Genomic DNA, 16275 nt, shown 5'->3' on the forward strand with positions numbered 1-16275 from the left:
GTTACACATGTGCTAGAAAGGGTTCTACGACTCGGTAGACGGATCCGTCACCCTTTTTTCTGAGAGAATCTGACACTGTTATGTGCGATCTAGGTGGCCCAAGGAGCGAATCCCAGTCTTGTGGAAGCAGAGTACCCCTACACATGAGAGAAAAGTCATGATCTGGGAAATCATGATGCGATTTCTAAATCCCCGGATGTCCTTCTTTGCCGTCGGCAAAGAACGTGCTTGTCATTTAGAGCAAATGCGTCAAAGCAAGCGTTTACGCGGCGGCACGAAGGTTTATTGGTTCTCTCGAAAACGCAGAAACATCGGATTTTTCTGTCGAGCATTGTGCTGGGGACTGGCAAATCAAGTGAAGCAAGCTTTTGTCTACAGTTGCCAAAGGCCCGACCTTGGGTGAAAAATAAGTGGTTACACGCCGCATGTGTCGGTTGCAGAATCACGGGAAAAACAACAGCACACCGAGGAGAAAAAACGCCGTCGACAACGAATTCAGAACTCTTCACAGACACCTGCAAGTCGAAGAAAGTGGAAGAAGGCCAAAGACAATCGAGATAGCGAAAGCCGTGCACAACGAAACGCAAGCACCACAAGACACCGGCGACGAGGGCGAACACAGCCGCACATGGTCCCGACCCAGCCGACAAGAAAAAGGATTACGAATGCGTTTCAACATCGCAATATCGAGAGCGCCTCTCTTTTCAGTTTCCATTATTCTCCCTTCTAAGCTGAGAGGAATCTCCGACTCTTCACAGGTCGTTTGTCGAAGAGGATTTCACAGAGAAGAGTCTTCAGAATATGAGAGCTCGGGGTGGTCTTCGTTGAGATGCTGCTCTAAGTGTCTTAGCGCCTAAAGCAGACCATTGTTTGACTGCAAGTGTTTCTCAGAACGTTAATACGCAAAATCTTCTTCTAAGTTCTGTTTCGCGTTTCTACAAATGCTTCTTGGTTGAGCTCAAGTTAACCGGTTTCCTGCACCATTTCAGAAAGTCTCGAGAATTCCTGTCTCCTCGCCCCGGCGTCGACAGAGCCCCACGGTGAGAAACGACAGTCAAGTGATTCCACGTTTGTTTCATTCCAGGCGTAATGGAGGGATTTCTCATATCACTCATATTAACGGCAGGCGAACGCGACTACTCAGACGCTGAAACACTTTAGAATGATACGCTTTAATGTCAACTGAGTGTCGACCATGGGGGCTAAGGTAATCGAATATGGAACTCCCTTCCCGGAACTCGAAAGAGCCTTTTCACGCCATCTAGACCGAAAGGCTGAAAGAAGGAAACAAGGTCGATACAGCGAATCAGACAAAAACAGAGTGCGAAAGGAACCGAAGCGGATGAGAGGCGGGGAAGAGGGAGAGGAGTGAGCAGTGAAAATGAATTATTTTCCCCCAACTGTCGTATCCTCGCTGTTACGTCGACTCTGCAGAGTTTTGAAGGAAGGCGCTGGTCTGCGTCGCAAGTTCCTGAGCCTGACAAACACGCACGCAAAGCAGTAAGGGAAATCTGACATACTTGGTGGGAGTTCCACCGAGTCTGTATAAAATAGGAGAGAACCACCGACACTGGGAGAGAGAACAAAGAAAGCAGCGGGAGAAAATCAAAGGCGACACTTACAAGACTTGAGCGAGCGCGAGGCAAGGGGACGTTCGTCTCTTTTTCGATTATCCTTCGTATCGTAAAACGCGATTTTCCATGAGTGTCACATGTCCGCAAGGTGTCAGTGACGCAGTGTGTCTTCGCATGCCCGTCAGGCTGCCTTGTCCGCTGCTCCGCGTTCGCCTTTTCACAGCAAGCCTTCGAGACTTCACAGTGCGAGCCGTCGACGACGAAAAACCACGAAAAGCGATTAGATATCGGCAGGCAACTGACCCCAGTCCCGAGGCAGGCGTTACACGCCAGGGTCTACGAAAGAGTTCACTGGATAGCACGACCAAGCGAAGGCGAAAAAGACGGAGCTTTGCATGTAGGAAGATGGGTGATTTACCTCGACACGCAGAGCCTCAATTTGAGGTCTCTGGAGAATCGCATCGTACGCATTAGCCCGCTGCCGGAGCTCCTCAGTTAAACTGCATGCAGTTGTGTTGATGTCGCGCATTCGACGTCTGAAGAGAAACGGAAAAAAAGCCGGGCATGCGTAGTCGTGTTTCCGCGCTGCGGTACGAGTGATAACACCGACCGCCGAAGCACGGGAAACGACTCCGTCAGAACGAAGAACCTTGCAAAGATTCCTGCCTCAGAGTGATCGAGCCCAGCACACAACGATGTAAATGGGAGAGCATGGGCGTCGCATTCCTCTGGCACGGCCGATTCAAATGGTGGCAGGACTCCAGGGATCTCTCCCCAAAACGTAGACGGAAGAAGACAGCGAAGGGAGAGTTCCTCCCAAAAATCCCTTGGCTTGTCAGAGACGTTGCATTCCGCTTGTTTCCAACATGAGAGCATTCAACTGGAAAAACCCTAAAACGACAGGTGAAACGAACCTTGCATGCACGGAAACAGGGACCGATTAAATCACATCTACGTTCATTTGCACACAGTGTCAAGATGCTAAGGGATGAAACACTGCATGCTCTCGTCGTGGGCTTGAGGCTGTTAATGAAAAGAATGAAGACAGGTCGCAGGTCGCTGTGCGCGCCTCTCCACATCAATAAAACGCACCGCACAGAACGGGTCTTGTTTCTACACCGAGAGACACACGTTTGATTTGGCAGAAGCGGAGGCTCAGAACACGCTGCCTCGTTGTTCACCCGCCGTCGTTCGTCTGGGTCGGCGTAAGTTCAAGCCGCATGTTTTCCCCACTGCGTCGGCGATTGCTCATGGAATGCTCGATACACTTTAAACATGCTTCAAACACACCGACCTACGGGCGCAGCGCATCTCGAAAGATGTAGGCAGGACGGAACAGCGACATTAGGAGGTTTCGATACACACAAAACAGCACCGAGGAGTCTGGCAGTGAGGTGCACACAAGACGCAACCCAGCGTAGCCATGTAACGGCTTGGGTCTACACAGAAGATTCACAGGTTACCGTGGTACGCCTTTAGCACTTACGCGATGTCGACAGGATCACTGTCGCCGTCAACGGCTCTTTGCAAAAGATGCGCGGCCGCCCTCAACGCGTCGATGGCTTCCTTCTGCTGCTCCAGAGCCTTGGGAGAACCGAAGGCGCCGCGCTCGCTGGGACCGTTGACGCGACGCAGGAGAGCCTGTACAGCAGAAGAGAAGCAAATCGAGAAAAAAACAAGGACAATCGAGGCGAAAACGAACGCATGTCACCGTCCGGAGATGTAGCAGACGCGACCGTGGCGCAGTCTCACGCAACATCCAGCAAGTGACGATGCACTCCGGACCAACGTCCGAGTCGAGACACAAGTACCAAGACGCGGAGTTCTCCGTCGCAGCGTCCAGTGGGGTATTTGTGTCCGGAAGGCTTCGCCACACCGAGCATTCAGAAACTCAAACGTTCGCCTCACGGAGGACATGACGGAGTGCGAGGTTTTCTTTCTTCTGGAAAAAATCGACCTTGTCAACAGAGAGGCTCCACGGCACCCCGACCGCGGGACTGAGGCAAGAGCGAAAAGGGCCCTGGGGGGACACTGGGAACCTACACTGAGTGCACGGAAATGTTTGAGCCTCGTTTCGGCAGCAGACAGAAAGTCGCCTTTGACGGACTGCAGGCTTGACAACGCTTTCCAAAGCTCAGCCTGGTCCGCCATGTTTTGTGCAAGAAACTCGAGAGTTTTCAGAGTGGACTTGAAGAGCGGAGAGGCTGCGGGGCTCCGGCGCGCCGTGCAGGAGGTCGGTGACTCGGTCTCTACGCGAAACGAGACATGCTTGCCAGGATTCAGCGATTCCTTCTCGCCAGTGTCAGAAGAGGAAGACGAGGAAGATGAGGAAGAAGCAGCTCCCGCGGAGACAGACGAAGACCCGTGCTGGTCGTTTCCACCAGCAGAAAGCGGGTGCTGCTCAGAGACGTCGCCGCCTTTCCCCGAGGCGTCCAGAGACACTCCACCCAGGACTGCATGCGTCAGAAAGCTGTAGATCCAAATAGGAATTCGGTCTGTCTGTCGAGAAGAAAACACAGAGAGAAACGGGAGAGGACGTCACGAGAAAGAATCCAAGACGGGCGACTTCGAGCTTGAAAAACATCGAGGAACGCCAATTGCCTCAAGACTAAAAACGCATGCAATTGCGCATGTACACAGTGGCTGCACACGCAGCACCACCACGCCTCTGCCTGGGTTTTGCGCAACGCATGATGGCATTATTACAAGCTCCCGAAACCGCCGCACTGAGGCAATCCCATAGGCACAACGGCGTCGATATTCACATGCACATACGCATCTATGTGGACTATCTATTCCTATACTTCAAGATTCCTACTTGCGTGCGGAGATAAGGTGCCTATATGCACAAACTCGCAAAGGATGCAACATCGCTACACTCGTCGCTTGAATAATTCACCCGGCAAAGACAAGAAAACAAGTATCTTTATATCCGTCGATCTATCAATCAATCAATCGATATACATCTATGTATAACTATATATATATATATACATATATATATATATATATATAAAGATGTTCGTCCATACATACATCGTGCCTTTCAATCGTGCTCGCAAGAAGTCCTGAGAAAGTTGTGTGTCGCCCTACCACATTGAGGTCGACGTAGTGTCGAAGCGCTTCGTTGACGCCAGGAATGTCTCGGGTCCTGACGGAAATTTTTAGTAAATTATCCCACACCCGCCAGCTTTCTCGTCGATATTTCGCGGCTTCTCCGATGCACAGCCGAGCCGCTGTCCAGGCCTCTCGCTGAGTTGCATGCATGCACATACCGCACATTTTGCCGCGAAATCGGCGCTCGGAAAAAGCCTCCATTCAACCCCTCAACAAAACCACCGAAAGTCGAAGCGCGAAGCGCAGGAAAGGCTTGAACAAGAAGGAAATGCATGCAATGGCCCCGCTGAAGGGAAGGTGAATTGCCATTAGTGCTGGTCTCTAGCCTCCCAACGCGCACAGAATTGATATGGCAAAACGTTTTTAAAAAACTGCAACAGTTTAAAGCATGAGGAGGCGCCACAAAAAATGACAATCATATATACATATATATAAATACACATATGCATAAATGTATATATATATATATATAAATGAATATACCTGCAATTATACTTGTTTACCTGGGAGTGCACAGCAGCCAGGTTTGCCCAAGCGTCTCCGTCCTGAGGCTCGAGAGCAACTACTCTTCCGAACGCTTGCACTGCGTCCTCCCATCGCTCCAGTCTCATCTCGCAGCAGCCGAGAATAAACCAAGACGCGCGGTGGAGCGGATTCAACTCGAGAGCACGCGCGTAGGCTTCTGCGGCCTTTGAGAAGTTCTCTTCGCCCATGTACAGGCGTCCGAGAGACCGCTGAGCTCGGGCGCACCGCTTGTTTGACAGAGTCCTGCAAGCAGTCAGTGGGACGGAGAGAAGGAAGGTTGTGGCAGGAGAAGATGTTGTGCAGAGAGTCCGAGTTAAGCGACGGCGAAGCAGCAGGAGGCGAGGGGGGCCAGGGGGCATTGAGAGTAGATCAGCATTCGATGAAAGCGACGACCAACAAGGCGAATAACCACATGCAGCAAGAGACGCCTGCATGCGAGTGTCGACACGGAGAGCTCTCTGGGTGCATCAGGATTGTGCGCTTTTCTCCGAACTCAGGCGGAAGTTTCCCTTTTTTTGAAACAGAAGAAACGTGCAGCGGGAGTGTACAGTGAATGTGTACGTTTTGAGGAGGAAATCTCTCACCAGGCCTTCTCGTAGCATTCGACACTCTTTCGCAAGTCTCCCAAGGTGCACCACAGAGGCGGACTTTCGCGAACTTTGAGTCGCTCGAGCAGCTGAAACGAAGAGAAAAAAATGTAAACGTTTGCGCTTGCGAATGAAGACAGAAGAAATCCGCTTTTTCAGGCGACTCGACTCCTGCCGACGCCCGAGGTTGTTGCCTCGAGATGAGGCAAGAGAACACAGAAGTCTGGCTGGTGCGGACGGAAGGCTCTCACCTAGAATCACGAATGCCTCTGTTGTAACAACCTGAAAATATACCTCATGGGGCAGACACACTCCTTCCCACAAAGGGGTCTATGCATATACGCACGAGTGTCTCCTTGTATATGGGATACATGATTTTTTAATTTGATACGCATCTCGCGTCTCTACGATATGACACAAAGCTTGCAGTTGCTCCTTCTCAGTTCACGTAGTCTTTGGTCGACTAAAAGCCGAATTCGCAAGAAAAACGAATCGAAGCAGAAGAGCTTACGAGCTCCTCTGCGTCCGCGCGCCGATCTGCAGCGTACAGACACTCGGCCGCTTCTTCCCACATGGCCAAGTCTTTGAAGCTTTCGTAGGCCTGACAGAGGATCGAAGGAGAAAACCACAAATCGAAAAATGCGTCGGAACGGGTGGCTGCAAAACCCCATATGTCGTTGGCCGCACTGGCTCTGATTCAGTGAAGAGAAAAAAGAGAAAAATGGAAAGTGGACCTTCTCTGGAAGAGACGAGATCTGAAAAAATCGAGAGTTCGACTCGGAGCTGTCGAGGAACTACACAAACACAAGAATACTGAAGTGAGTGGAACATCCCGCCACAGGCAGAATGCGACTTGAGTTCATGACCCTCTGCATCTTTCGCCTGTCTTGCACCTGTCTGGAAATACGTTTCCAGTACCTTCTTCTCTCCTGGAATGCCATTAAACCTCACACCCAATTCAGTGTCTCAGTCGCTGCGTTCGCAGGCTCGCATGTCGTTCTGTTCTTCTTGAGCCTCTCTTCGTTTCCAAGCAACGATCGTTTCGTCGACATTGTCTCCTCCGGCCCTTTCATATTTCTCGTTGACGTCTTCACATGTGCTTCCATTCTGCGTCTCACGAGGTGTCTCGCAACGCCTTAGACTTCGATGTCTTGTCTTCGCTCTTGTGTCGAGTTGCCTCGTCTCCCCTTTCGAAAGCGTCTGGCTGTTCCCCTCTCACGTTCCCCTCTCTGACGCTCACTTTACGCGAGTCTCCTCAGTCCCGAACTCGCAAAGGAATGTACGCGCTTCTGCTCACCGTCAGTGTGGCGCCCATGTGCATCATCCGAAAAGCTGAGAAACACAGGCCAAGAAATCGAAAACGACAAACGCCGAACCATCGAGCGTCGCTTGTTGCAGCCGTGTAAAGTCAAACGGAAAGCTGCTTGGGCGCACCGCCTGCGAGGCCGTGAAGACCCAGCCTTCTCGTCGTCGAGTTTCCTCGGCGAGGCGGCACTCCCCCGGAAGCGCAACGCGTCTGCAGCCTTCCAACGCCTCACAGCTGCCTCCAGCGCTTGCGCGCACCGCGAAAAAAAGTCCACGAAAGCGTCGACGCAGACAGCAAGCAAAGGTTTTCAAACGAAGAAAGTACGCGGCTCCCAACGGAGAGAGAGAAACACAGATGCGTCTCAGAACTCGCTCGAAATCCGACAAGCAATACGAGATCGATGTCGCTGCATGTCTACCGACAACTCCACAGGTCTCGCTCCCGACCGAATGCTTTTCCGCGTACCCAGTTCTCGCCGGCCCTGCCACGAACTCGGATAGTCGACATGGTAGATGAATCGGAGACGCTGCGACGGCGCGGGGAGGCGATCTGAAAAAACAAAAGAGCATCCGCGCTGGACGGCCAGAGTGATATCTTCGCGGAAGGACCTCGTCAGCGATAGAACTCGAACCTTCGCGCCGAGGCTCAGCAGAAGCGAGACGAAGTCGCACCTGTGCACCCGTCCACGAGGCGAAACCTCCGCGCAGTGCCCCGCAGTGCCCCCCGATCGTTCCTTAGTGCAGTCGTCGTCTCCTTTGTCACCTTCGACTGCTCTGCCGCTTCTGCTTCTGCTGCTGCTTCGCCTTCTCTCGCTTCGCTTCTCTTCGTCGTCTCTCTCTCGTCTCTGTGCTCACCGTTGAACTGGTCGATGAGTGCGTTGAGTTGCAGACATGCGCGCTCGACTGTTTTCGAGCGGTGGTACTCGGCTTTGCACCTCAGCCAGAGAGCAGCGGAGTGCAGCAGCCAGTCTGCGCTCTTGATTTCCAGTGCGTTTTCTTCTTCCAGGAAAGCGGCATCCAACGCGGCCTCTCGCGCGGCTTCTCCGCTGCAGGCCGCCTGCGTTTTGTGGTCCGATTCACCCTGCTTCGCCTCTTCTTTCAGCGTGAGACAGCGCACGGCGACGGCGTTCAGCTGCTCCAAAGCAAGTTCGTCTCGCGCTGAAGGCACAAGCAGGAGCAGCGGATTTAGGACACCATCCACCACTCCCTGGAAGACGGTTCCCCATTCAAGGTGGAAAAACGAGTTCTCACGCAAACTGGGATGAGCAGCGCATGTTCAGTGTGTTCGGGGTGCAGCCCAGGCGCAGTGGACGGATCGATGCGACGGCGGAAAACAGAGAGAACGAGACAACGTTGCAGCGCTCAGAGTGGCGCAGAAAATCGAGAGAAGCAACACAAATCGATGGAATCAAGGCTTCGAGAGATAAGCAAAAAACGGGGGAAATCCCACCTGGATTGGACTCCAAGATTCGCAAGCCTCGCGCGAGAAGGAGAGCCTGCTCGAGACCGTCCAGAGGTCGCTCCGCTGCTTGAGCGTCGACTCTGAAACGAAATGCCAAAAACAGAATGAGAGAGGAAGACACACGGTGAAAGACGCAGGACGTGAAGGGATTAAAGGAGGCAGAAAGCGAGAAAAAAGAAGAAGGATGCTCTGCGGCGTTTTGGCAGTTTACCCTGTCACTTGTCTGCCCTCGAGGCCTCTGGGCATGCAGTTCGCATCATCCAGAGCCTCGAAGACGACCGTCTAGGGTCTCGAACAAAGGAATAAGCGAAATAGAAAAACCGACAGAAACAATCTGCAGCGACAAAGGGGAGTGTGACGAAAAATACTTGAAGAAAAGAACGAACGACTGAACGACTGGTGGCAGCACGACCGCACAAGCACGGTCACGACAACGCGAGAGACACGCAGTCGACGAGTCGCGAAATTCGTCGACGCCGAAAAACGTTTGAAAGCAAACAGCTGGAATGAAACCTACGAATCAACAAGCTGCGGTCTCTCCAGAACGTCTGCATCTGCATGAACATCTTGCAGTCTCCAGTCTCGTCGTTTTGCCTCTGCTTCTGCATCGGCGGTCTCCTCTTCAGTCTTCTCTTCCTCTGTGTCGCGCTTCTCGCCTTCTTCTCTTGAGGTGACCGAGTCGTATTCTGAGGCCTTCGCAGAACGCAATCCTCCATCCTCGCGAGAGGGTGACCTGTCGGAGGAGGAGGCAGAAGCTGAAGAGGAAGAGGCAGAAGCTGAAGAGGAAGAGGCAGAAGCTGAAGAGGAAGAGGCAGAAGCTGAAGAGGAAGAGGCAGAAGCTGACGAGGAAGAGGGGGAAGAGGAAGCGGAAGAGGGAGAAGAAGAGGAGGAAGAAGACGAAGAAGAAAGAGGTAAAGAAGATGAAGAAGGACGAATAGGTGTCGCTGCCACGACGAGTTGAGCAATGGCTCGCTGTTGATACTTTCGGCGGATCCCTTCTGCACCAGTGAAGGAGAAGCGAATGTTTGCTGCCTCGCAGGCGGCATCTGCGAAAGTACAGACAGCAAAATCCAGTTGGTAACCGGCAGCCAAGACAGGCACCACAGACAGAGCCTTTGACGCGGCATAGAAGGGAAAACCGAACAGGATTAGAGTTCAGGACTGTCGCGGAGAGTGGCGAAGAAGGAAGAGAGACAGACAGCGGGAAAGGCGGAGAGAAGAGAAGCAGAGAAGGCGAGAGACGAAGCGGAAACAGAGATGAAGGAGAAGACGATAATAGGGAGGCTCGCAGAGAGTCAAAGGAAAAAAGGGGAGGAAACGGGGAGAGAAGAGAGGGGACGAAAGAGGAACGAGAAGCGTCAACAAACAAAGAGACAGAGACTTCGCGCAAGATACGAGGGAAGTCGAAACTCGAGAAACAAGACTGGAGAGATGGGGAACGTGTTGAATGCGAGAGAGAGAAAAAGAAACAGAGATAAGAGAGTTGGAGCCCGTGACGCGCAGGAGAAGCGACGCTGGAAAGATACCCCACCAGAGACACACTGGTGGAGGAAACGCACAACTCCCAGTTGGAGAAGGCAATCAAAGAGCACAAGACCAATGGGGGGGGGCGCTGGACGCATGCGAGTGTGGCAGCTTCAAAACGAGAACACAGAAAAGGGAAGCCGTCAAGACAAAAGCCGTTTACACTTTTGATCTAATCCTTTTTACGGAGAAAGCCGCCTGACTGGAGAGACATCCACATACCCATAACCTCTGTGAGAGAGGCGTCGACCTTGCCGTACATCAGCAGGTGTAGAGACAGCTCGAGAAGCATGAGTGCTCTCTGCCGATCCGTGACTGAAGGGAACAAACCAAGAAATCCGAGCAGAAGATGCAACTCAGTCGTCCCTTTTCGCTTGTGCTGTGAGGCGTCGACGCCTGCACAGGCACCGTGGAGATCGCCAGGAGAATCTTCTACGAGCTGAGGGGCGCTCGAGTGAACGAACGCCTCTTCACGGAAAGGGTGTCCTCCCTCTGTCCGTTTCAGAATGCTCGCACAACGACCGCCAACAGCACTGCTGCTTTCGCGCCTCTGCCGTTGTCACTTCGACACAGGAAGGCGTCGCCTTGTCCTTGTCGATGAAATACGAACGAAGGCGGAGACGCAACAGTCTTACTCCAGACGCGTCTGACATGGCACGGGAAGTCGTGGACCGATCATGCTCAGAAGACAGTCGGAAAGAAGACTCAGCTCGAAAACGCTGAAGCTCCACCTGCGTTGTCGTTCGCGACCGGGCAACCGAATCACAGGCGACGACACAGACGGACGCAACGCGGCATCTACTGGCATCACCCAAGAAACGCGCGCCATTTCTCGCTTCGCCGACAGGCAGCCGACAAGCGCCGTGCGCGAAACGAATTCTGTCCACTCCATCACGCAAAGATTGGGGCCAGCAGACAGGAGACACGCAAAAAGCATTGAAGGCTCGACGACACAGGACGGGATGCACCCGTGAGCCTTGTCGAGCGTTGAAGCGCTCTTCGTTGAGTGCGAAATGCCAGCTGTTTCCACTCTTCAAGAAACCAATGAGAACGCAGCAGCTTACACCATTCACTTGCAGGAAGGCCGCGAGCGTCTCCGCCGTCGTCTCCTGTCGCTCCCTCGTCAGCGAGACCGCATCTTTCCTTTCCTTCCTCAGCTTTTGGAGCGTAATGCAACAGCGGATGAGAAGACGAAGACGACGGACAGGAAGAGGAAGACGCAGGGGAAGAAGAGAGAGAGTTGAGGAGACGTCGGGACGCTTCGGTCGCGTCATGAAGAAGCCGTCGAGCTGTCTGGTGTCCTTCGCCCTCTCCGGTCAAGACGCCCATTGTCGCCAGAACGTTTCGCACATCCTCAGGAGCTCGGGGGAGCGAGAACGAGGACGGAAGGACCTGCAGAGACAGCGAGAAGACACCGAAAAGCGTTTCAACTGTGGCGAAAGCTGAGCGCCGCGCGCATCTTGTCCCCACACTCTTCGTGTTCCTTTTTTCCCTACCGTTGTCATCAGTTCCTTCATCCTGTGTCCGACTGGGTCTCGCGTTGCAGTCTTCCATCGTAGGCATGTCGCTTTTCCTGCTTTCACTGCTTTATCAGCCGGCTTCCACTTTCTCTCTATGCTTTTCGTCCTATCTGTCTCTCCTGTTTAATGCCTCCCATCAGCTGCCTGCCTAGCCATCATTTTCGTCTTGCAAATCCTTCATTTTTGAATTCGCTGCTTTCTCTTCGTCTGCAGTCCAAAGGGGTCTTTCTCCGTCCTACCTTGATCGCCTTCAGTGCCGCCGCGAGCTCCTCGACGGAGACGCGGAGGAGAGATGGGGCAAGGCAAGCGGCTGCAGAGACCCCTCGCAGAATTCTTTGAGAGACCATTGCGAGTCGAGCGCTCCACAAGAAAGAAGAAAACACTGGAAAAACCGGAGCACAGGAGATGGCAGAATCAGACGAAGCAGAAAGGAGGCGGGCGCTGTGACCGCGCAGCCACGCAGCGAGGCGACACGCAAGCCACAGATACGGCAGCCCTCGAACGAGTTCGTAGACATCCTGAGAGAGCACAGGAAGACAAAAGGCAAGAAAAAGTTTGACCGAAGGCTGGCGAAGACTTCACACGATCGAAGGCGTGGACTCGGCGGAAAGACAGGTCGACGAAAGGCCGGGAGACCGTCGAGAAGCTGCTGCGAGAGTACCGCACCACTGCTGTCAGATCATGCGGTCAGGAACAAGCAGACGAAGCGAGACACTGAGCACCCGGACGCTTCAGGAAAACAGCGAAGGACGCAGCGAAACGGTGACCAGATGCAAGCGAGGGTAACGGCAGGTGCAACATGGAAAGAAGAAAGGAAAACGAAAAAGACCTGTCGACAGCAAACAAGCAACGTCCACCCGCACAGCGGGAAGAACGACCGAAGGCGAGAGAGGCGCGAAGCAGACTGGAGTATTGGCGCATCGCTTTCGAAGGGACAGAGGAACGGCATCCACCTCTCGGTCGCTTCGCCCTCGCTTTCTGTGTGAGGTTACCTCGCCGTCTGCGTTGAAGGCCTCCATCGCTTCTCCGTGGAGTCTCTGAAGAGCGTTCTGTCTCGTCGGATCCACCAGGAGAAGCGCGTCGTGGCGCCCCTGAGGTGTCAGAGGCATATCGGCAGGGCCGAGACAGCAGACCGCTTCGAGCTCCGTCTCGCAGAAGCACAACATGTTCCGCGCGTCGTCTGCGGCTCCAGAGTGACTCTGGCGTTCCGCGCCGTCGGCCGCGGCGCCGGGCGCAGCCGCTCGGCATCGACCGCAGTAGCGACAGGCCGTAGAGGCAGAGAAGACCGGCGAGAAGCCGCGGCGCATGCGCGACTCAGGTGGGGGCTTCGCGTCGCCTTCCGGCTGCAGCGGTGGCGCGTCGCGCTCTTCACCGACTCCTGGCGCCTCGGAAGACTCCGCGGGTCGCTGGTAAAACGGATGGTCGGGGAAGCGGGCGCGTCCCTCATCTTCTCGCTGAATTGCGAGGAGCTCGGAGGGGCGGAAGGCCCGGATGGGAGGTCCTGTCCAGTTGACCTGAGGGCGCGGGAGAAAGGAAACGCTTTGCCGCGAATGCGCCGAAGCCGCGCGATGCTGGTGCATAGGGCTTGAAATTCCAGTCCACAGAAACCGACCCTCGATAAGCCGAGACCAGTCGCGTCGACAGGCGAGACTCGCAGGGGACTTGACGCAGTGCAGATAAAGAGTGCAGATAAAAAGTGGAGCACTTATTTCTTGCCTTCGTTACCCCGAGTGAGAAACGAAGGCGATCAACAGAGAGTGACGACTCTGGTGTTGGACATAACGGTGAGGAGAGGAGAGCGGGCAAGTAGGAGAGAAAGCCAGGGAGAGGGGCGACAAACTGTCTCGTTCACCTTTCAAGCGACGCGTGCGTAGGCGCGCAAAGCTCAGGACAGGCGGCAAGCGGAGGACTTCCCGAACGCAGAACGAAGCAGAGAGAGAGAGAAATGAGGAGGAGCGATCTGTCGGAGCAGAATCGAATCCGGAAAGCTCGCGGTCGCAGGGATCCGCGATGTAAAGAGGAAACCGCGAGGCAACCAGAGACGACAGACAGGCGAAAGAGGGTGAAGCCACGAGCCAACACGGAGTTTGGGATACGGAGACGAAGCACGCAAAGAACACGAAGAAAGGCAAAGCGACGAAAATCGGCAAGAGAAGGAAAGCGGAAGAATGCAAAGTGAGGACGGAGGAAACGAAGAACATTCAGAAAAACTCGCACATACCTGCAGGAAGAGTTGCGCCGCTGCGACAGAGGCAAGGAGAACATGGCGCAGTCTCAGACTCTGAAGAAGAGCCTCGTCGACTTTGTTTCTCCCGTTTTCTCCTTCACCCTTCCCGCTAGCTCCTCTCGAACTCGGAGAGGAAACAAAGGCAGCACAGGATTCCTGGAGAGCTGTGTCGAGCGCACTGAGAGAGGGAGGGTCCGCCTCGTGACAACAGAGGAGAGGGCGCAGAAGACACGCCAGCGGAGAAGCACCGAAGAGAACCGAGCGATAGTGACAACGCTTCAGGTCCGCAGCGAGTTGGACGAAGGTCGCCAGTTCCTCTGGAGGCGGAAAGGAGAACAGGAGACACACAGAAAGCAGAGGAGACACTCGGTCTGGTTCGTTGAGCAAACAATGGAGAGATAGATAAATGGGTGATGGGGAAGGCAGCTGCAGAGGACGGAAAACAAAGGAAGAAACAATCGCGAAACAACGGGAGGAGTTCGAGAAAAGAACCCCAAACGGGACGATTCCTCCAGGTGTACATACACCCCACCGAGTCTGGAGCTTCGCAACCGAAGGAGCACTCGAGGTGTCAGGTGTACGTACACCTCAATACGTGCGCGTGCAACTCAACCCTCGCCTCTTGCTGCATGCGTCTCCTTGGAATGTGTTTGCTGCCTTGTTTTCGTGGCTCACTCTCGACAATAAACGTGAAGTTGTCTTCTTCTTGGGCGACGTCCTCCCCGCTGTGTCCCGCGGAGTTCCTCGCCTCTCTCCAGACCCAGGTCGCTTCGTCGAAGAGCTTCTTCTGAGCTGAAGGCGGCAAGTGCGGTGTCTCTGAAGGGAAGATCAGCAAGGCTTCAAGCTTCCAGAGCATCTTCGGCAGCGATGCTGCGTCTCCCGCCTCGTCCCCCATCTTTCCTCAGACTCAGAAGCAAGAAGTCGAGTCCTTGTTTGTTCGTCCACTGAGGGATCCGCGAGTCCTCAGCTTGCCCCAGAGATGATTGGCGAAGTAGCAAGCCGAGAAAGATTGCCAAGGAAGAACGCAACCTGGTCAGACGAGGAAGTTGATGAGGATCACGCAGCGATGGAAGCTCCTCGAGGGAGAGAAGAAAAACCTACGGGGTCTCCGAAAACAGAAGTAAACGAAGAGGAAGGAAGGGGAAGTGAAAGACACAAAAAATGGCGCGAACGAGAAGACCAGCGACGCTAGACTCCAAAAGTCGCGGTCGATAGGGCACCTGCTGTAGTTGCGGGTGAGAAAAGACGCACGGCAGCTGCAGAGGCGTCGTGGAGACTCCAAATTGGGTTGAGGAAGCCTATGAAAACAGAGATAGTGCAGGAGAGGCAAGAAAAGAGATGTAAGAAAAGGACTCAACGAGGAAGAAAACACAGAATCGACGACAGATCAACCGTTGACCCCCGACGTCGAACGCGTGGGACAGCGTCGTCGAGAAGAACGGCCGCGAAAAATCGATTCAAACGACATGGGCGACAGATGCAGACAGAACAGCTGTCTCTCTGTGCTCAGCGTGAGACGTCAGGTGGAAATGCACTCCAAGAGGCGCTTAAGGCAGTGATTTTTTTGACATTCCTCTGTGCAGGATATTCAGAGATGGAGCATTTTTCCAGGAGACGAAACGGAGCAACGCTGTACTCGGACGTTTGCTAGTACACTCGCGCCGATTCGCAGCAACAAGTCGCCCTGTGTCTCCTGCCTCTGTGCTTTTCTTCGCTCGCCCACAGACTTTGCTCGGCAGTTGCGCGGCAACGAAGGCTGCTGTGTCGCTGTCAACTTCTCTAGAGCCGCGCGCGGTCTCTGTCCTGCCGAATTTCCTCTCCTCGGCGCAAGAAACGAAACGAAATCCCCTTTTTCTCTCCGGTGTCTCTGCTTCTCAGTCGCGCTCTGGGCTTTCCTCCCCCGGGGGCTTCGAGTGTACCAACAATCCAACGTCAACTGGACAGTTTCTGTCGAGCGAGTCTCGTCGCACAGACTCTTTGCCTCTCGCTCCTGGAGTCAACAGAGAACAAAATGCTTCTTTCTTGCACCAAGAAAAGGAAATCTGCATCTCCTGCGAAGGAAGGAACACAGGCCTCGTTCCCAATGATCTCGAGTGTCGCCCCATGAAGGTTGCTCTCGAGTCAGAAGACACTGCGTCTTCTTTTCACTTCGCATTGAATGGTGGAGAAACTTTCCGAGTCCAAGTGGCGGCACAAGGCAGAGGCTTCCCCAAGCTTTTCTGCCTGAGGAGGAGTGAAAGGATTGCTCTTTTCAGCAGCAGTCGGTTGTTTTCACCTCTCCCCTGCGGGTCTCTCCTCTTAGGTGAATTACGAGGGTGAACCTCAACCTTGCTTCCAGGGAGAGAACTCAGCTCTTCTGCGTCTAAACGCCTCGCAATTGAATTTCTTTCAACTCTTGTTGAGTCTCATTAAAGACTTCCCGTTCCCTCCTCTC

At 53.8% G+C, this 16275-nt stretch overlaps 1 protein-coding gene across 1 annotated transcript; it reads right to left on the bottom strand.

Annotated features, from left to right (window-relative positions):
* Positions 1 to 443: 443 nt before the first annotated feature.
* Positions 444 to 15871, bottom strand: TGME49_289190 (tetratricopeptide repeat-containing protein). The gene is made up of 19 exons (XM_018782066.1): positions 14517 to 15871; positions 13836 to 14158; positions 12607 to 13128; positions 11854 to 12132; positions 11159 to 11486; positions 10317 to 10409; positions 9088 to 9616; positions 8559 to 8650; positions 7964 to 8266; positions 7575 to 7658; positions 7101 to 7135; positions 6315 to 6404; positions 5801 to 5892; positions 5195 to 5459; positions 4668 to 4826; positions 3618 to 4073; positions 3061 to 3215; positions 1993 to 2110; positions 444 to 1477 (listed from the first exon to the last, which is right to left on the bottom strand). The coding sequence occupies exons 1-19, from the start codon at positions 14734 to 14736 to the stop codon at positions 1418 to 1420; spliced, it is 4203 nt and encodes a 1400-aa protein (XP_018636390.1). The 5' UTR covers positions 14737 to 15871; the 3' UTR covers positions 444 to 1417.
* Positions 15872 to 16275: the final 404 nt, after the last annotated feature.

Source organism: Toxoplasma gondii, chromosome IX (assembly GCF_000006565.2).
Source record: "Toxoplasma gondii ME49 chromosome IX, whole genome shotgun sequence".
Taxonomy (NCBI): Eukaryota; Apicomplexa; class Conoidasida; order Eucoccidiorida; family Sarcocystidae; genus Toxoplasma; species Toxoplasma gondii.

Coding starts and splice junctions, on each gene's coding strand:
- TGME49_289190 (XM_018782066.1), bottom strand. CDS start 14,736: ATGGGGGACGAGGCGGGAGACGCAGCATCGCTGCCGAAGATGCTCTGG. Junction 6,405..7,100: donor ACATGGGCGCCACACTGACG/GTGAGCAGAAGC, acceptor ATCCTCTGTCAG/GCCTACGAAAGCTTCAAAGA. Junction 4,827..5,194: donor TGGCTGCTGTGCACTCCCAG/GTAAACAAGTAT, acceptor CATGCAACTCAG/CGAGAGGCCTGGACAGCGGC.